Below are 19,397 nucleotides of genomic sequence, written 5' to 3' on the forward strand. Positions count from 1 at the left end.
AATTCAGACACTCGGTATACTAAAATATTCTCGTTCTATTGAATCGGAAAATATATCTAAAATTTAATAGCTGACTCATTATTACTTTATGCCATAGGTTTGAACTTAATGTGGTATATATATTTTACAGAAATATGGATTTATGCTTTTTCCAAAAATAAAAAGGAAAAAAGAAAGATAGGAAGTGAGCTAGTGGAAGGGGATGAACCTACTGAAATAATTTGAAGTCCTAACTAATTGAGAGTCAACGTGCTAAAGAAAATTAAAAAACGATTCTAGTGTTGCATCAGGTAAGGTCTATAATTGAGCTGTCGCTAGCTATTCAAGAAGCAAATAAGTCCAAAGGCAATTTGCATCACGAAATAGCATTGGTTGGCCTTTTAAGTGCAAGTTGTGCGTGCAACTTGCCTTCTCTATCATGCTTGTGGATATTGTTTCTCAATCAATTGGCTCTCCTCTTTGGATCAAAACGCTTTTTTTGGTAAACTAGCTTGATATATTAACATATATCTACAAAACTACATTAGAGTTTATGGCGTTTGAGCCATTGAGTCGTTCGGAGTTGCGCGTTACATAGCAAAACATTTTTTTCATAGGCAGTTCCTAACCTGTCCGCCCAAAATACAATGTTCACAAACATAGGAGGAACTGCTAAGATTTTTGCCCAGTCAAAAAGCTGGTGCTTCCCACCTTCCTTGGCCAAAAGATCTGCCACCTTGTTCTGCTCCTGGTAGTTATGCCTTAGCACCGGATGTCCCAGCTCTCTCATTAAGCACACATGCTGCTATAATATAACGGGATTGAAGCTATAACCGTATGTCTAGAAGAAAATAGAAGTGCTAAGGCGGTGCAACTTTCATGCAGTTGTTATATGTCCTTTTTTTTTCGCTTTATCTTATTTGGTGAACTAATCGTTCGGGCATTCAACTTTTCTAGCTTCACTAAAATCAAATATTTAAAATTTGATAAATACTCGCTCCTTTTAGTTGGAATGAATCTCGAACCTCGAGACATTGGCTTTTGCTCAACGCCTACAAAAGAAACTGAAATTATCTACGAATTTCGTCGCTTATATGTGTTAAACCGCTCATACCTAATAGAATTTTATAATACTTTAACGCTAATCGATTGCTAAGTAGGATTAGCCACAAATTTTGCTATTTATCTACAAAATTTATCCGACGCTAATTTCTATTAGTTTTATTTTGGATCCAAATGATGCAAGATTCGAATTTCATTATAAGTCTTCTCCTGGAATCAGTGACTAAAAGGCAAGGAGAAATGAGGTCTTGAGCAGTGCATACAACTCTTTTGCTAAATAGGGAGCTAGGACAAACACTACCTCCAAACAGAACGTTCAAATGCAAAACAACAAAATCAATAACTTACAAGTATAAAGAAAGAATTAACGAAGATAAACTTATAAAATATGTGCTTAAGAGGATTAGAACGTTGATAACACAAATACGCAACCGCGTTCGGAGGGCGTCATCGGCCAATTGTGCTGCGGCGACTACGAAAGACGCCCTTGACAAATACAAAAGACAACGTCCTTAGCATAACAATTAATAATGTGGACGAACATTACAGCTCAATCAATTAACACAAATGTATTTTTAGTGGAAACCAAGTGCATAATTCACATAATTGACTACGTAAACAAATTGTCCCATCATGAGTAATATGATAATAAGAAGATAAAAAAAGATGCAGTATTTGTCCTCGGTGAATCAAGCCATTCCCACTACTATAATGTAAACCAAATCAAACATGCACTCAAATTGGCTATGAATTTTATTCTCATACTGAATCCTTACTTGCAATTGGGCTTATATTGGTAAAATACACAATATAAGGCATACTTGCCACAACTTAACTATTAATCCTCCAACGACATGTTCTTTTCACAACAGAAATTCCAAAACATATTTTCATTGACATGCAGCATATACGCATTGGAGAGTCGTAGTATCTAAAGACATACCTTATTTTCAAGAATGCAACATTAAGTGACATGTTGCAAGCTTCAATTGATATATGAATAAACAAATCAAAAGCTTTACATTTATAGTGGTCTTGCTCAGGTGATACCTAGCTCCTAACTCAAGCACATTTACAAGATCAATTGATTCTGTTAGTTGCAAACTTGTTAACCTAAATGGCACTGCATCAACGGGAGTTTAAGATGATTAAAAACCAGTGTCACCTCTTGAAGACAAAACAATTGTTTCTGTGGAAAGAATCAGCTACCTATGTTAATAACTATATCTCCATATCTAAAACCATATTGTCTCAATAACACACACGAATGTTCAACCGTAATCTATCCTCAGGCGTTTCAACTCCGCCTGGAAACTCGGGCTAGAGGTTAGTGTGCGATATGCAAGAGTCCTTATATCGTCTCGTGAACAATCTCTGGATATACGAACGAGCTCCCACAAGGCACCTCCCTTGATCATATCCTTTGCATTTACTTCTGCAATTAGCAGCTTTAAGCATTCATGACACAGCTATCCACAATTTCAAGCAAAATGGAAAAGCTAAATAGAACCATTATTTACCATGTTGTGCTAAATGGCAGAGTGCCAGCTCAATATGACGCCTTATAGGCGAGGCTTCATTATTAGCATTCTGTACAATCCATGGAAGGGTTCCGTCTTCAATAAGGAGAGACTTCCCTGTCTTGCTTCCTGTCACAGTAAGAACATTGGCAGTGCCGGGAAACTAAAGTAGTGAGACTTCTCTTCTCATCAGAACATGCAATACACGAGCCAGGTATATGTGGAGACTAGTACAAGTATGATACTGATTATAATATTGCTAGCAGCACAGAGAAATCTTTTCTGGAGTTTGGTTGGGGGTGCAGGAAGTGAGAGAGGAGAGACAGAGGGGCAGAGAGAAAGCAGGCATGTATACCACTAACCTTGAGTGTATGCTCTTGATTCACATTTTGCAAAATTAGCAATTCCACGAGCAACTTGAGCCAGAACATCAGGATGCCGGCATTTGACCATTCCTAGTAATGCCTTAACACCACCTTCACCTCGTAGCTTTGGTTGCAACTTTTCTGTGAAAGGTTAAAAGACCCATTAGATGTGAGCAACAGAAGGATCCAATTAGCCATGACTAGATTCAAGAGCAAGAGTATGATTTAAGGATGTTTTGTAAAAGATTTTCTCATGGAGCAATATTTATTTCCTTTTTCTTATTGATTCATCCTTTTTCTTGTTTTACTGTTAGTCCTTTCTTTCATTTTTCTTTTTAGTTGAGGGGTAGGGGTAGGGGGGAGAGGAACAGTTCAGGTGAGGTATCATATTAAACAAATTTAAAATGGTGAAGTTTCACTACTATGAGGGAGAAACTAGTGCTCTTATCATTACATATCCACATCAAATGAAACAGTTAGAAGTTGATATTAGAAAGAAGAATATCACCATAAATGTTGATCTTAATTTTTAGTTATCTTCCTCAATTGCTTGAAAACTAAGAAATTTTAACTTGGAATATTCACTTTTTAAGGCAACAAAATAATACCATTTCCACAGAGGTTAGCAATTGCCCCGGCCACCATGCGAAGGGTTTGAGGATCTTCAGCTTTGGCTGCTGTGACTGATAACAAACTGATGCCTCCATGAGACATGATAAGCTCCTGATTTGTCTCTGTTCCATTTGAAAGAATGACATCACTTAGTAGAGAGTGACTTGAGTATGAATAAAAGGACATTAACAGTATACATTAAATATTGACTCGTAACATTTAATCTGTGAGGTGATGCAAAGCTCACCATTCATAGCAAGATTTGCAATTGCACCAGCCGCAACCCTGTGAATGGTCTCATCATTGGACCTTCTAAGAAGAGTTAACAGAGACTTTAGACCACCAGATTTTACAATTCTCTCCTGGTTTGCCTCTGAAATAGATGGAATAAAGAAAAAGTCATCACCATTCATGGACTTAATACCTATGTAGCTTGGACTCTTCAAAAATATCGACAGGTGTGTGTTAGATCCTCCAAAAATAGTGCATTTTTGGAAAATCGGACACGGGTGCAGCAACATTTTTTGAGAGTCCGAGCAACATAGCTTGATACTACATCTTTTGCATTTCTCAATTTTCAACCACTTCATGTAACACAATTTCTGCTTGTTTTTAACTTTCTCTATTATGTTCGTACATTAGGTAGCAGTGTGCTACTCTTTGTAAGGTCTATGATGAAGGGTCTTAATGGATTGAATTGAGTGAACTTTTTAAATTGAGGCGCTTTACAGCAAGAAATAAGGACTAATCCCTCCCACTTTGAACGGTGAGGTGTTAAATAAATAAATAATTGGAGTTGGAGTAGTATGGTAAATGTAACATTCTTTCTTAGAACTGTGACTGTTTAAGAGAGAGCTAAAAAAACGGAAGATAGACTCGGAATTTCAGAACAAGGGAGTACTATATTTTAGATAATGCAAAACAGTTTCACGTGTTTTATCCGGTAAAAAGAGATACTTGCATATCTATTACTAGACTCGTGTAAACAAAGTTGACAAGCTATCATTCATATGACTTTTAACCACATCCCACTTACAATTAGAAAACTAATGAGGTATAGCTACGCTTGATAGGGTATACACATCTCAATCAAGCAGATTGCATCTTTGCCCAACAGACTACAGATTACAAGTAGCAAGAGACATGAACTAAAGATGTAACATTGAAAATGAAATAGCATAGCACTACCTTCGGCCGCCAGGTTTGCGACAACTTTCACTGCATGAATCTGCACATCGGCATCTTCTGATTCAAGTAATGACAATATCTTTTGGAGACCCACTGGTGAAAGCAGTGTAAGTTGTGTTAGGGAGTAGAAGAGTTAGAATAGATAACAACTCCTAGGATAAAGTCCATCTCTCACCTTGTTCAAAGAGTTTTGCCATCGAAGCCTTCTCTCCATCTTCTGAATCTCCAAGGTGCTGTTGCATAAATGGAGGAATTGGAGAATCTAGAGTGCCTGGCAGCTTTACAGTCTCTCCTCTATCAAGATTCCTCCTTGTCTAAGTAAAAAATACAGTCTTAAATTTAAGTGAAGTTAACTCACAAGAAAGCTCATTTAATCAGCAATCATGTTTAAAAGACATGAAAATATTCTGCAGTGCATATATCGACACATGTCCACACCTTGAATCTGCAGGTTTACAGGTACTTGAAAAGCTTACTTTTCAAAAGATGCATGCTTCTGTAAGCTACAACATGAATTTCAGTTTCTACTCTTCAATAGAACCAACTCATGTATAAGATGTATATAGCTGGTACACTAATCAATAATATCAGGGATAAGCCCATTTGACCAATTTTGTTTTACCCAAAAAAATGATTCAAAAGTTCTTTATATGCTAGTGTAGAAGAGGCAAATGGAAAAAAGAAAAAGCATAAAGCCCTCAAGCACTTCTCACAGACCAAGTTGCACAATAATGGGAACTGGTTTCCACAGGACCACAGTCCACAGCAGTAAAGAGATTACATAGGAACCCTTAACATTAAATAAGTATTTCAATTCTGTAATTTCCCTTCAACCAAGTCACAAGATGGTTCCCACAACTAACAGCCGGTTAGCCAAATTCGCAATGGCAACATCTGCTTATTTTGAGAAGCATTTGTCAAAATGGATTGACACAGAATACTTTGGGAGAGTACAATTTGTGTTTAGCCAGACCGCTTGAGAAGCATAATTTTCTTAATATAAAGAAACAATTTTCGCCAATTTTTCTAAAAAGTGATGTATGGAATTACGAGGAAGGACATATAAAGAGTCACTTTTGCATGAAACAGATCAGAGATTTTAAATATACATTATGAAAGACTTCCCCACTTTGTGGGATTACACTGGGTATGTTGTTGTTGAAAGCTATGTTGCTTGGACTCTTCAAAAATGTCAACGGGTGCGTGTCGGATTCTCCAAAAGTAGTGTATTTTTGGAGAATCCGACACGGGTGCGGCATTGAAAGTGAAGAGTCCACGCAACTTAGGTTGAAAGACTATAATAAGTTTGTCAGTTTTATTTAATTAAAATATAAGAAACAGAACAGTCCAAAGATTTCTCCAACAATACTAAGTCAGCTAATTTGAAGATGGATATTGTTTTACCTCATCAGCTTCAAAACTTATTTGCAACAGATGGCTTTGTAGTACTGCAATTTCTTCTTCAAGCTTTGCTTTCTGACGTTCTTCATCTTCTAGCATTTTCCGCAGCTTTAAAATCTCAGAATTTGCAGCAGCCTATGACATCACAAACATCATCAGCAATTTACAAACTGCAATTGATATATATACAACGATCAAAAGACATTTCAGACAAATCATTACCTCTGACCTTTTCCATTGTGCTAGTTGATTTTTAAGATTGTCAATTTCCTCTTCTGCAGCCTTCCGTGAAATAGTTTCATTTTCAAACAACTTCTTAAGCTCAGCAACTTCCATAGAAGCAGAGAGCATTGACGACTGCCAAATGAGGAAAATAAACAGCAAAAGCAGAGTTATATTCCTCATAGAACCAGAAATTGGAACATGAGAGGAAAGCTATTTCACTGTTACTATTCAGCAAAGTTGCAGGAACATTACAAAGGTCCGGAGGAGCATGTCGAATCACAGACAGTTGCTTAGGTGTATGTAGAAGTTCAAAGAGAAGAAAAGAATGTCTATTACACACATGAACTGCAAGGAAAAGACTTATGAGATCATAATTATAACAACCCCTGCTTGAGGACAATTTCAACGGGACACTTGCCCTCGGAAACACAATACTACCACATAATCTTTCAGAATAGAAAGTGACCTTAACTTCATTCTTCTCCTAATAGCACTAACATCGCTTTTCAAGACTAACCTAAAACACATTCAATATACCACATTCTATAGCAGCAGTACTAGAGGCTAGAGCCAATTACATATCCTTGTAGCATAATACCCATTGACCTTCGTTACCCACGTGAATTCTTTGGACCACTGAGAACATCTACTTATAAGCATAATATGTGAATTGGCTTTTACCTTCATTAGCCACATGAATTCGGATCATTGAGAACTTCTGCTTATAAATGCATATATACTAAAAGGCATTTCAGTTATAGCAATTTTTGATCTGGTTTTTCCCTGGTCCCAATTGAACATCAAAGTTGTACTAGTGATTAATAAATGCTAAAGGATAATGTATCTTATAAGAGTAGTATATACAGATGTACTAGTTACTTTCTGGTGCTTATAGCATAAGAAAAGGGGAAAAAAAAAAAAAGATTTGCTGTTAAAGGAAGTAATACCAATCCTATATTCTTATTTTACGAGATTTTTGGGACAGAGATTCTTTTAGTGAAACCAGACATTGTGTTGAAGCAGCTGAACAGGAAGGTGGATGCTAATTCAGGAAAGAGGGCGTCCAATAAGAGTTCTACAATCAATGACTAAAAGATTCATCCTCAGTGCCCAAGAATATTGAATAAAGAAAAAAGGATTTAATAGAAGAAAATCAATTTTTATATGGTTAAGTTATACTACTAGGAACTAAATATTCTTAAACTAAACAAAATGAAGAAATCCTATTATAAGTCCTTCAACCGTTCACATATGCCAACGAAATGAAGCTAAGAAAATATTATGCAACAACTTTGTTTGGGAATAGTCTTTCATATTATAGGCCTTCTTCAGTTCTCTTTATCTTTTCTCTATTATGCCAGGTTATTAAGATGACATAAGCGAGATACACAATAAAGGACCAGTGTACCTCCACTTTGACAAGTTAAACATCAGGCTTCTTTGCAAAATAATATAGCAGGGCTTTTGCAATAAGGTATGGGAAAAGGAGCATCAAGAAATTCTACCACAACGTCATCACACTCATGACTGTTGTATGCCCTCTAAGGAGCATCAAAATGGAGTTCTGGCATATTATTTCTATTAAGTGACTTTAAATTTTACGACTAAGTCGTTCAGAAGGAACCTCACACGTGAATAACTAACACTGTATAGAGTTGTATATACTGAAACAAAATTTCTACGTATTTAACATCAAGACTGATGAATTTGAACTGCCGCAGCTTGTATTTCAACTGTTTCAGAGTGGGTGTTTCAGAAAATACTAGATCAAGATGTTGGATAACAAGTATCAGTTTCATTCTTCCGAAGTCGTTTTTCCACCACTAATGCAAACTTGGTTATCAGGAACGCGAGAAAAAGCACTTTACTGCATGCACTAATCAAAACAACTCTTTATCAAAATCAAATTAAAAAAAAAAGTGTGTCGTCCTATGGTTGACTCCAATCATTAAGCTAATTGGATACGCAACAATATAAAACGCATAACTCATTGGCTGCACCTTTCTGCCCATTGGATGTCTTATTCATGCTATATCTTCTGAACTAACCTTGGCTTTTTCATTTTCATGCTTTTGTTTATTTGCTGCCCATTGCTCCTCTAGCTCGCTTACTGCATCCATATAATCTTTCTGGTACTCCAACCTCTCCCTCTGAAGATGATGGAAGAAAGGGAACAAAAAGAGAAGAAAGACAATGACAGTGAAAATACAGGTCATGGCATATAATCTGGTAATGCAAAATTACACAAATCAAACAAAAAGACGATCATGGAAAATTAGGGTGGGAAGAAATAGATGATGCGTAACTTAACATAAAGTGAAATCGAATTGAACATGAAAGAGAATGTTATATAAGAATTGGATATTGGTGCAAAATTTATGAAGCATGTACGTACCTCCAATGCCTCTGCATAACCTTTTTCGGCCTCAGCAATTCGAATCTGAGCTTCTTGGGCAATCCTCTCAATCTCATCCTTAAATCCCTTCTGCTGCCTTTCATGTTCTGCAATTTGTTTGTCTAGCTGTATTTCAAGCCTTTTGGACAAACTTTTGTAGTCGAACTCTTCCTTAATTTTCAACATATTCTCCACCTTCATAGCCTGTAAGATACAAATTATTTTACTCCAACTCCTAGTTTGGGTGAAAAGCAGAAAAAGGCAAGAGAAGTTTGCTAAAACCCTCTTATCCCTGTGCATAAGTTCTACTCGCATGATAATTCAAAGAGAAACTCAGAGGATAGATCACAACTGAGTTTAGCCAGCCCATGCTGCCTAAAGTATCAATACAAAGGACTAGTAGTTATATCATAAATTCACATTCCTATGGGAGAAGAAATGGAGGTGAGGATTACCCTCTGTCCAAACAATATGGTGCTTGCCGTCTCTCCTCGATGCCGTGGAGATGGACCTATCGTGATAACCAATGAAGTTCTTGCAGTACCTGTGAGTATTCAACAATGCGATGACCTTTCTTAATGTCCCATGACAATGTTCTTTTTTTAAGTACTTAGCATCTCAGGGTGCTAATTTATGATAATTGGTTAAGTAGGATACCACAACAAAATAGAGCCTAATGAGGAACAGTACTGAACCGATGACATGCACAGCAGACTACTTTCATAAGATTCATGTTCAGTGTAAGGTTAAGCAGTTCTATAGCAGGAACTACAATCCAAATGAAAGCATATCATGTAGGATATCGATCTTTTGGCCCAAAAAGATATATTGGATGAAAACATTGCCAACCCAGTAATTCATTGTAGTATCTGGCAGAAAGTATATAAAACTCCTGGTCTTAAAGGATGTGAAATCTTTCAGTAATTAATGCACTTTATTTTGACCATGAACTTAAATTGAGTCAACCAAGTCAGAGAAAAAATCATAATGTCTTCAATAAGGACATAGTTAGAGGAACAATACGACCATCCTAGGCCTAAGTCTGAATTTTTTGCAGTCATCCCCAAATTGAATGTCCTAGTTTACATTAAGAATCACCTTTTTTGTAACCAAAGAATGATTATATGTTAGATATTGTAGATAATTTAATCCAAATAGTTGAAGGACTTCACAGGTGATTTTCCATACCTCTGAAAAATGATGCATGTTATGTAACCCTGCATATTAGGATGTTTCCATGTAACTTGGACTTGAATTAGTGCGGATTATTTTTTGCTTTTTTTTTTTTTAAACGGAAAAGGGCCAAAAATGCCCCTGTACTATCAGAAAAATTCTAAAAATACCCTTCATCCACCTAGTTTTCAAAAAACACCCTCCCTCCACCTATTTTGGCTCACTTATGCCCTTAACACTAACAGCCCTCTCTTTTTTATTTTTTATTTTTGTTATTTATTATGTGGCGCCTTCCTATTGGTCGAAATTAAAACCCACCCCACCGGCTCTTTTCCCTTCGCCCCAACCCAATGACCCCCATGACCCAATTCCTATTAAAAAAATGATGGGCACATGGAACCCAATTCCCATTAGAACAGGGGCATTTTCTGCCCTTTTCCATTGATTCTAAAGCACGAGAGGTGCTTTTCCCAAAATTGAACGAATTTAAATTGCTTGTAGCCAAAGATTTAAAATTGAAATGTCGAAATTTCGTACCAACTTACCGTATTCGTAACAAGAAATAATAACTTTAAATGCTGGAGCATACTCACTAGAATTTCTTTAGGTTGTTGATTCGTCAAATTGCAACTGGATTATTTCATAGTCACAGTTGATTTCATAAAGCTGAGAGTTCTCCAAAACATTCATTTATGAAATTATCCGTGGAGTAACGTTGATGTAGATCTAATGAGAAACCTTCAGAGCAGACACCTAGATCCACCCCTGAGTACAGGGGCATTTTTTACCCTTCTCCGTTTTTTTAATAACCAAAAGTGCATCAAATTCAGTTGCTAAAAAGGTGAATGCAAGCTTCTTCTTTTTTTAATTAACAGATCTCTTGGTAAAGCTAAGGAAAAGTATATTATTCTTCTGTTTCTTTCTTTGTTCATTTGGTTGTTGATTACTGCATTAAAATCAAGTAGCGTGGAATCATACTAAAGGAATCTACATGCAGCTAAAGATAATTTAATGACATGCAAGAATATTCACATGAAAAGTGCTCTAAATAAGCTCAAGTATAAATAGGGATTTGATCATCGTAGACTTAATTTCATTATAGACCTCGTAGTAACATTGGGCCTCCAAGAACTACAATTAACAGAGAAGTGCATGACTCTCACAATTTAATATACCTAATGATGTTTCTTGGCTTTCAAGTGTGGTGGTTAAGATTTTGGACCAAGTTAAGTTATGTTCGCTTAACCCAGATGAGCTTCAAAATATTTATATTAAGTACCTTACCTCCAAATGAATCTCGAAGCAACCTTGTGAGCTTTGAGTCACGAACTGGAACATGAGCACTGTTCTCTGCTAGCGCATTAATACATTTTCCTAGTGCACTCAAGGAGAGATTAATGGACTTAGCTTCCTCCAGCGTATGTGCTTCACTTCCTGTCAAATACGACACAGAACAAAGAACAAATGCTGGTTTAACTTTATCCTGTTTTAAATCTCAACTACTTGCTCCAAAGAAACATTAGGAACATCAACATGGTGCCTTTAGATAAGCCCACCCCACAAGCCTGGGAAACCCAAAAAATAGGTCAGAGTTTTGCCTGCGGTAATCAGTTCCAAAGTGTAGACACATTCTTGCATCATAAAGGTCAAAAGACCATTTCAACTTTTATTTGGAGGAACAGAACACTTCCTAGTTGGAATTCACCAGACGCCGCAAAAGAGGGTTAAAGGGTGAATAGATTCAGATGCATATTCAAATTAAGTGACGTGAGTGTAAAGGATTGGGAAGGGAAACACATATTGAAGTCTCCCCAATTTAATAACTCACTTAACTCTTTGGAATACTTAGCATCAGTTGTGTCAAGTAACATAATTGTTTTAACTGTCATTCAAACATGATATGAATAAAGGGCAGCCCAGTGCACTGAGCTCTCGCTATGCGCGGGGGTCCCGCGAAGGGCCGGACCACAAGGGTCTAAACATGATATGAATAATTACATAAAACTATTAACAAAAACAAAGTTCTCTGTAAGAAGAAAGAAAATACTCCAGTTGTGGATACATAATAAAAGCTACAGAAGGTACATCTGCCCAGAAACTCTGATAGCATACCAGATTTGTCTATGCGCTCTGAACCAGCAAGATCCACAACAACTAGTTTGCTTTTCCTCACAACAGGTGGCTTGAATGCTTTAGCTGTGTGAGAAGTACTCCCGTTTTCAGATGAAATAGCAGAATCTCTTCCCTTGACAGACCTTTCGACATGTACCTGCAACAGAAACAAAGTTCTGTGACATTGAATTTTGTTGATGTCTCCCTGTCCATTGGCATAACTGGAAAGAGGCTCAAGAAAAGTGGTCAAGATACTTTCAGTAATTTCACAACCTAAAAATAAAAATAAAAACTGCGTAATCCACAAGAGAGAATCTTCTAACCATCAGCATAGCATGGCTGCGTGAAGATTCTGTGTTTAATTTAGTGTTAGCAGCAAAACGATGAGCTTCACCCACGCGAAGGAGTTCAAGGAAACTCTTCTGATCTCTGATATCCACTGTAGTAGCCCCAGGTAACGAAACATCTCCCGTTTTGGGATCTTCAACGATTGCTATGTTGTCGTTCACTGGGTCTAGGAGATCCTGAATACTCTCCATATAAAGCTGCATTAACAGGTAACCACCTTGGAGTCAGAAACAAGCATGAAACAACCAATGAGGCAAATGAAACTTGACACAGCTATTATCAGGTATGATAACAAAAGTAATTAAAAATTTCTGTAGAAGGAATAAAACCTGAAAATAAGAGACAGAGACAGAATCTTTCTCCGGTGTTATTTCGGCAAGAATATCCTCCATTGCACGAACCATTATCCCTCGATCAGCAGTGTCCTCTTCTCCAAGTCGTCCAAGAGTGTAAGTTTTTCCTGTGCCAGTCTGCCCGTATGCCATGACTGTTCCATTATAACCATCCAGAACACTCTGCAAGGAGAAAAAAATTCAAGGGAAGCTTGAGCCACTTATCTGAAGAGATAAAGAAAGAATACAACAATATGAAACTAGATCAGTGTAAGAACAAAATGGCCCCTTATTACACACGCGGAAGTGATTATATAACCATGTAAAACTCCAAATTTAACCAGCGAGGAATTGATTAGAATTTACATCTTATGCTTGATTTTCAAGAAGAAAAGAAGATACAACAGAAAAACTTCTACTGAGGTGCACTTTGTTACTCGCCAGATAAATGTCTTGCAAGCTTTAGAAGAAAGCTACTCAGGGAAATTGTTTGTTGCATTTGGCATATAGGTGCTTCGAGAAGTATTTTAAATGCTGCTCACTTTGGCAGCAATCACTTGGGAAAACTGAAAATTGGAGCCTTGGCTTTCAAAACATGCTTTTCTGTGGGATAAAGTGCCAAATCGATAGATTTAGAACTTGAAGAGTTAATTGTATAGGACAGGCATCTAAGCCATTCATTGATAATTTAGGTAATTTGAAAATACATATTTTAACTCTTGTTATCGGCATCAAAGTGAGACAATATATACGGCTCTGAAGTAAGCTTTCCCCGCATTCAAGTCAGATAGTGCTAGTCAGTAGCATATTTTCCTCTAGTTCATTCAAAATGTAAAACCAAGCATGTGCAGAAGATGAACAGTTCGTTCATAATTTATGTATTAAACAAGAATAGGTAGGATTTTGCAGGCAACCTCAACGACAGGCTTGGCCACTACTTCATAAACACGCTTTTGTGAAGCAAATTCCGTTAGCACTTCAGCGAATTCATAGGTGTCTGAATCCCAGTTGTTCCTTCGAAGTTTAAGCCTTTTAAGCTGGAAACGATAAAAGACATGAATTAAAATCAACAATGCTCATTTTACTTTAACAAGAATGTTAGAGGTTTACTTGGAGTACCTCAGGCTGCAACTCCACACAATCAGCAAAATCAGCATCAGCCACCATCTCCTCCGCATTTCGAGGCCGAAGTCTTACTGCAACTCTAACACGTCCTGAAACTGTTACAAAGCAGCAAAATGAGACCTTCCATGATTAATATTCTCAGGACTTCTGGTAATATATAATGCAACACAGATTTCTCCGCTCAGCTTCAGTTCAACAAGGAACCCATTTAGAAGATTTTAAAGCATAATGCAATACAGATTTCTCTGCTCAGCTTCAATTAAACAAGGAACCCATTTAAAAGACTTTAAAGCATAATTCCAATAATATGATCTTTTTTAGTCAAAATGTATAATTTAACTCCGCCTATGTAAGTTTCGCAAGACAAAAGTGGAAGGTTCCTCTAGATTGCCAGCAGCATAGAAATAGTTTTACTTTGATACATCCTCTAAATGCTACCTGAATTAAACTGGGATACAGAGGATTCATATCCTAATTAATTTTAGGATTGAGGTGTAGTTGATTGATTCGCATTCACTTGTGAATGAGAACTTACACTGACGCAGTAAGAAAGCAAGATCTTAGAAGTTTTACTATAGAAAATCAATAAATTAATAATAACACTTCATTTGAATGCTATTGATGTCCTGTCTACACATTACAATCCTGAACACGTAATTGGCTAATGCAGAATATAACCAATATCTGTTACTGAGATTCCAAGCTGTTCAAACAAAATAATTCAGTATTCCAACAATTAGTTCAGTAATCAGCTCTACCTTTTTGTCAGAAACGAAAATATAGTTAATTCGCTTCGCAGTCACATTTTGCAATTGCTTAAACCTCATCATAAATGCTAGCGTTAAATCAACGGCTGATTGTAACTAACTTAAACCATAACTGCTATTTGGAGAAAAATTCATTACTATTACAACTAACAAAACAAGGTCTTTGTTTGCTTACGTTATACAAAAAAAAAAAAACAAGAACAATGAGTTTACGCAAGAGGAATTTCTGTTAAAATTAACTAAAAACCTGAAGGAAATTAATGCTACTTTTACCTTTGCATTCACATAAAATATAACAGCTTCGTTTACCTAACTAAAATAAACACTTACACCTAACAAATCAAGCACTTAGTTTTCTTATATCATCAGCTAAAACACTAAAAGGAAAAATATTACTTTTTGGCAATTCAAAACACATGCTTCCATTGCTTAGACTCATCATAAATTGTACAATAAATTCAAACAGCTGCGTCTAACTAACTTAGGTCAAATCTATTACAACTAACAAAGCAATTTTGTTAGTTATCCCGCATTATGCTTCTAAAAGAAAAAGATTTCCAGATCAATTAATTCCTTAAGGACACTAATACTACTTCAGCTTTGCACACATGTTTCCATTGCTTAAACTCATCACAATTGCTGATAAATCAACCAGCTGTGTCTAACTACTCATCACAATTGCTGATAAATCAACCAGCTGTGTCTAACTAACTTAAATCAAAACTATCACAAGTAACAATCAAGCGCTTTTACCTTGCCTTCGCAGAAAAAAAAAACACTTGATTTTCTCACATATCCACCCAAAAAAGAACCACAAATCAAACAGAGAAATCTTTTCGAGAATTAATTAAATTCGTTAAGGAAACGAGAGCTCATTCAACAACTACTGTAATTAATAAATCAACCGCTTACTTCTCTTACATTATCCGCTAAAAAGCAGAAAACTAGATCAATTTTTCACGAAATTAAGTAAAGTTATTAAGGAAATGAGTTATCTCACATTATCCGTCCAAAAAAAAAACAAAAACAAAAACAAAATCAAACAGAGAAATCATTTCGAGAATTAATTAAATTCCTTAAGGAAATGAGAGTTCATTTAACAGCTACTGCAACTAACAAATCAACCGCTTGCTTCTCTTACATTAACCACTAAAAAGCAGAAAAATAGAGCAATTTTTCACAAAAATTAAGTAAAGTTATCAAGGAAATGAGAGCTCAATTAACAACTACTGCAACTAACAAATCAACCGCTTAGTTATCTAACATTATCCGCTAAAAAGCAGAAAACTAGTTCAATTTTGTCACGAAATAAAGTAAAGTTACTAAGAAAATGATGCCGCATTTGGAATTAAGCGCTTTTTACCTTGCCTTGTCACAAAAAAAAAAAAACATTAAACAGCTACTGCAGCTAACAAATCATTAATCAACCGCTTAATTGTCTTACATTATCCGCTAATAAACAGAAGACTAGTTCAAAAAATTAAGTAAAGCTATTAAGCAAAATTGGAGTTTTGACTCACCAGATGTATCATCCTTAGCGGAATTAGCAGAATTGACAACGGAACCAGTGCTTTTACGTCGAGGACCAGAAGTTTTGGATTTGAAAGAAGAAGAAGACTTGGTGCTTGAATTCATAGAAAGAGGTCTATCTACCTTCATAGCTCCTTTAGGAACTGTACCGTTTCTGTAAGTTGTAGAAGACATTCTCGCATTCCTTCCAGAACCTTCCAAAATTTCAGCTTCTGAGAATGAAGAAATTGAGGTGTGTGTGTTTTTGATGGAAATGGAGGAGTTCAAAAAGTCGTGGGAGTCATGGGGAGTGTGTGAGAGATGGGGTCATGGAGTTTGTGGTGGTGGGTCATGTGCTATTTTCTTTTCTTCAACTTTAATTCTTGTATTTTCAAATTTTCTTACATACCCCTTTTTACCGGCGTATATTTTATTTAGTCTAATAAATAATACTACTACTGCTTATTATAATCTCTGTTTCATCATTAATGTTTACTTGTCGAAGATTAACGGTCTTGTGATTTGAATTGCTGTTGGTTAAGCTTCTATAATTGCAGATTGCCCTCATATGTTTGCCCCGTCTTTCCTGGTATGACTGGCATAAATTGAATATTAGCAGCGAAATCAAATTTTTTGTAAGAAGTAGACATAAAAGATGATATGACGAAGCGAATGGGTTTCAATATATATACACTACAGAGGAGTGTACTGTTGGATAAATACATAGTATAGTAGTACCATCTAAATGTACAAATAAGTCTTCAGCAAAGGAGTGTCAATTGACTCCCCTTGAACGAGGATAGATGCACTACAATTAAATATTGTATCTTTTTAACATTGATAATTAGTAATGTTATTCTCTTGATAATATAGAACTATGCGGATTCTAGCGACAGTTTTATGCATATTAATCCTAATCACTTTATATTCGTCCCAAATGACATAGGCATAACTAGTTAAGTAGCAATTGTCTAATTAAGCAGATTTTATTTTTTCATTTTTAAGCATTCTAAGTTTGAGTTTCTACAAGAGACGCGATATAATACTTTGACTTTTATAAGTAATTTAATAAGCATACGAAAGATTGAGGATTTGAACTTTAAAGATTCAAGTTCTGGATTCTAATACAGTCTCCGTGCTTTATTAAGTTCCAAATATATTACTTGTATTTATCTAATATATTTTTTAACACATATATAAAGTTTCAGTCAGAAATATTGATTTCACAAGAACACGTAAAATATATTCTACATCCGCCCCGTTAAGAAGCTTTTGAATTCTCTAACTGTATTTAGTTTTCAAATTGAGACTCTCAAAATCATTTCACGAGTAATATCATAATTGTGTGGAATTATCATCTCTTGATTGTTAGGATCAAATCCAAGTAAAATAAGCAAAAATTCAAAATTACATACATTGAAAGAATAAAAGCCCGAATATTAATTAATACATATTAAAATACTTCTTTTCTTTAAAAGATACACACCGTTTTGATTCTTTTCTCATCGAAGGAGCAAAAAGTTAGGGAAAAAGTGGTCTAATTGAAGTCTACTGTTAGCAAAGAGTTGAAACTTAAAAGGCGCCAAAATTGCCACTATTTACCTGAAAGACATTTGATTTGATTTGAACCTGCGTACCAATAATTTCAAATTACAAACCCTTTAAATTAAAGCTAAGTCGAGGGCCACTTCCTCCTTTTATAATTGTTACTACAAATATATTTTATTTCTTATGCTCTAATATAAAAATGACCAAAGTGTATTTCATATCTAATGATGATCTATTTCAAAAACGTATGAATTGACTTAATATCTTTTGTGATTATTTTTCCCCAATCATTGTAGTCCGGTGGGGGTCGTTTGGTTCAAAAACAAATTATGCTGGGATTAATTATTCTGAAGTTATTTTTTATTGATTATTTGATATGTTGGACTAAAAGTATCATACATTGGATAATTTCTAAAAAAAAAGAGGTTTCTTCCTTATACCGGGATAACGTATTTCACCCTATGTCAGGTATAAGTTATCCCAACACTATTTTCACTCCTGGTATAACTTATCCCATGATTACTAATCAAACAATGGATAAGAAATTGTTAAATTCTTATCCCAGGATCATGTTTATCCTTCGTACCAAACGACCCCTTAGAGACAACAAAAAAACATAGCAAAGTATGCCCCCTTTGTATATAAATCAACTTATATAACCTCTAATCAAGAATTGCTTTTTAAATAAATTAGGCCACGGGTGCACCCCAAGCCCCCAACCGCAAGGTACAAATTAATTATTTTGTGGTCCACACCTATCTAACACGGATATTATTAACATAGTTAGCATGCATACAAACATCTAGTTAACAGTAACAAGAAGAAGAGAAGAATAATATGTGTCTCCCACCAAAGTCTTTAGCTTATTAATAGGAAACTTTGTACAGTAAGTATTTTACAATTTTTGAAAATAGTGTTCCATATTTTTCATCAAATAGATTTGCTTTTTAACTACGAGTGTATTTACTTATAAAAATTAGGATTAATGGTACGTTTTGTATAGCTCTAAAAATGTTTAATTAATTCGAAGAACAATTCTAATTTTTACATTGAAATTAGCATGTTTTGATTGTCATACTTCAATATTCATCATCCTTTTAATTTAATAATGACGGAGTACAAAAGAACAAGATTTGAATCGCAACAGAGGCGACACTGGGTGAATTGGTCTCATCTACTTAAGTTTTACTAAAAAAAACTATCAATAACAATATTAGTGGGAGATTGCAGAATCTGGTAAATTAGTCTAAAGTGTACACAAACAGATTCTGACACTACAATAAATTTAAGAAGAAAAAAAACTAAATTTCATATAATGTCAAATTGATATGTTGACATGTGGAAACATATACTCAACAGTTCTATACGTAGCTACAAAAAGTTGAAAATCACACCCAAAAAAAAAAGGTACATTCACGAACAATTAAGGAATAAAACATTCCTCTAAAAGATGATCTTTTTGTCTAGCACGGTATTATTTAGTGAACATGGGGGGTGATGGTACAAAGATAGATATACACCATTTGTATGAATTGATTTTAAAGGCAAATGAGTTGTGAAAAGGAACATTATTAATTATGTGTGGTCACAAATAGGTTAGAAGTTCTTTCAGTCCTTATTACTTCCAACCTAATTAATCTAACCACATTATAGCATAATTAAATATGATAACAACTAAAAGAATTTCCCTTTTTCAATTCAAGTGGTTGAATATTACTTTTATTTTGGACCTACTT

At 35.4% G+C, this 19,397-nt stretch overlaps 1 protein-coding gene across 2 annotated transcripts; it reads right to left on the reverse strand.

The window, feature by feature from the left end:
- Positions 1–1,985: 1,985 nt before the first annotated feature.
- Positions 1,986–16,359, reverse strand: LOC132043763 (kinesin-like protein KIN-UB). 2 transcript variants are annotated; one of them, XM_059434233.1, is made up of 19 exons: positions 16,125–16,359; positions 13,832–13,932; positions 13,627–13,749; positions 12,710–12,895; positions 12,356–12,577; positions 12,033–12,189; positions 11,205–11,354; positions 9,203–9,291; positions 8,748–8,951; positions 8,401–8,502; positions 6,350–6,484; positions 6,131–6,262; positions 4,902–5,040; positions 4,727–4,819; positions 3,786–3,911; positions 3,535–3,660; positions 2,924–3,067; positions 2,562–2,690; positions 1,986–2,476 (listed from the first exon to the last, which is right to left on the reverse strand). In XM_059434233.1, the coding sequence occupies exons 1-19, from the start codon at positions 16,306–16,308 to the stop codon at positions 2,313–2,315; spliced, it is 2,706 nt and encodes a 901-aa protein (XP_059290216.1). In that variant the 5' UTR covers positions 16,309–16,359; the 3' UTR covers positions 1,986–2,312. The 2 variants fall into 2 exon arrangements, with proteins under 2 accessions (XP_059290216.1, XP_059290217.1); XM_059434234.1 differs by having other exon boundaries at positions 16,258–16,280.
- Positions 16,360–19,397: the final 3,038 nt, after the last annotated feature.

The sequence above is a fragment of the Lycium ferocissimum genome, unplaced genomic scaffold (genome assembly GCF_029784015.1).
Source record: "Lycium ferocissimum isolate CSIRO_LF1 unplaced genomic scaffold, AGI_CSIRO_Lferr_CH_V1 ctg285, whole genome shotgun sequence".
Classification (NCBI taxonomy): Eukaryota; Viridiplantae; Streptophyta; class Magnoliopsida; order Solanales; family Solanaceae; genus Lycium; species Lycium ferocissimum.

What these genes read in the sequence shown, in the direction of transcription:
- LOC132043763 (XM_059434233.1), bottom strand. Translation starts at nt 16,308, where the DNA reads ATGTCTTCTACAACTTACAGAAACGGTACAGTTCCTAAAGGAGCTATG. An exon ending in TCTCTGTCTCTTATTTTCAG is followed by an intron (nt 12,578 to 12,709) that starts GTTTTATTCCTT and finishes CTGTTAATGCAG; the next exon opens with CTTTATATGGAGAGTATTCA. An exon ending in TGCTAACCTCTGTGGAAATG is followed by an intron (nt 3,068 to 3,534) that starts GTATTATTTTGT and finishes AACCTTTCACAG; the next exon opens with AAAAGTTGCAACCAAAGCTA.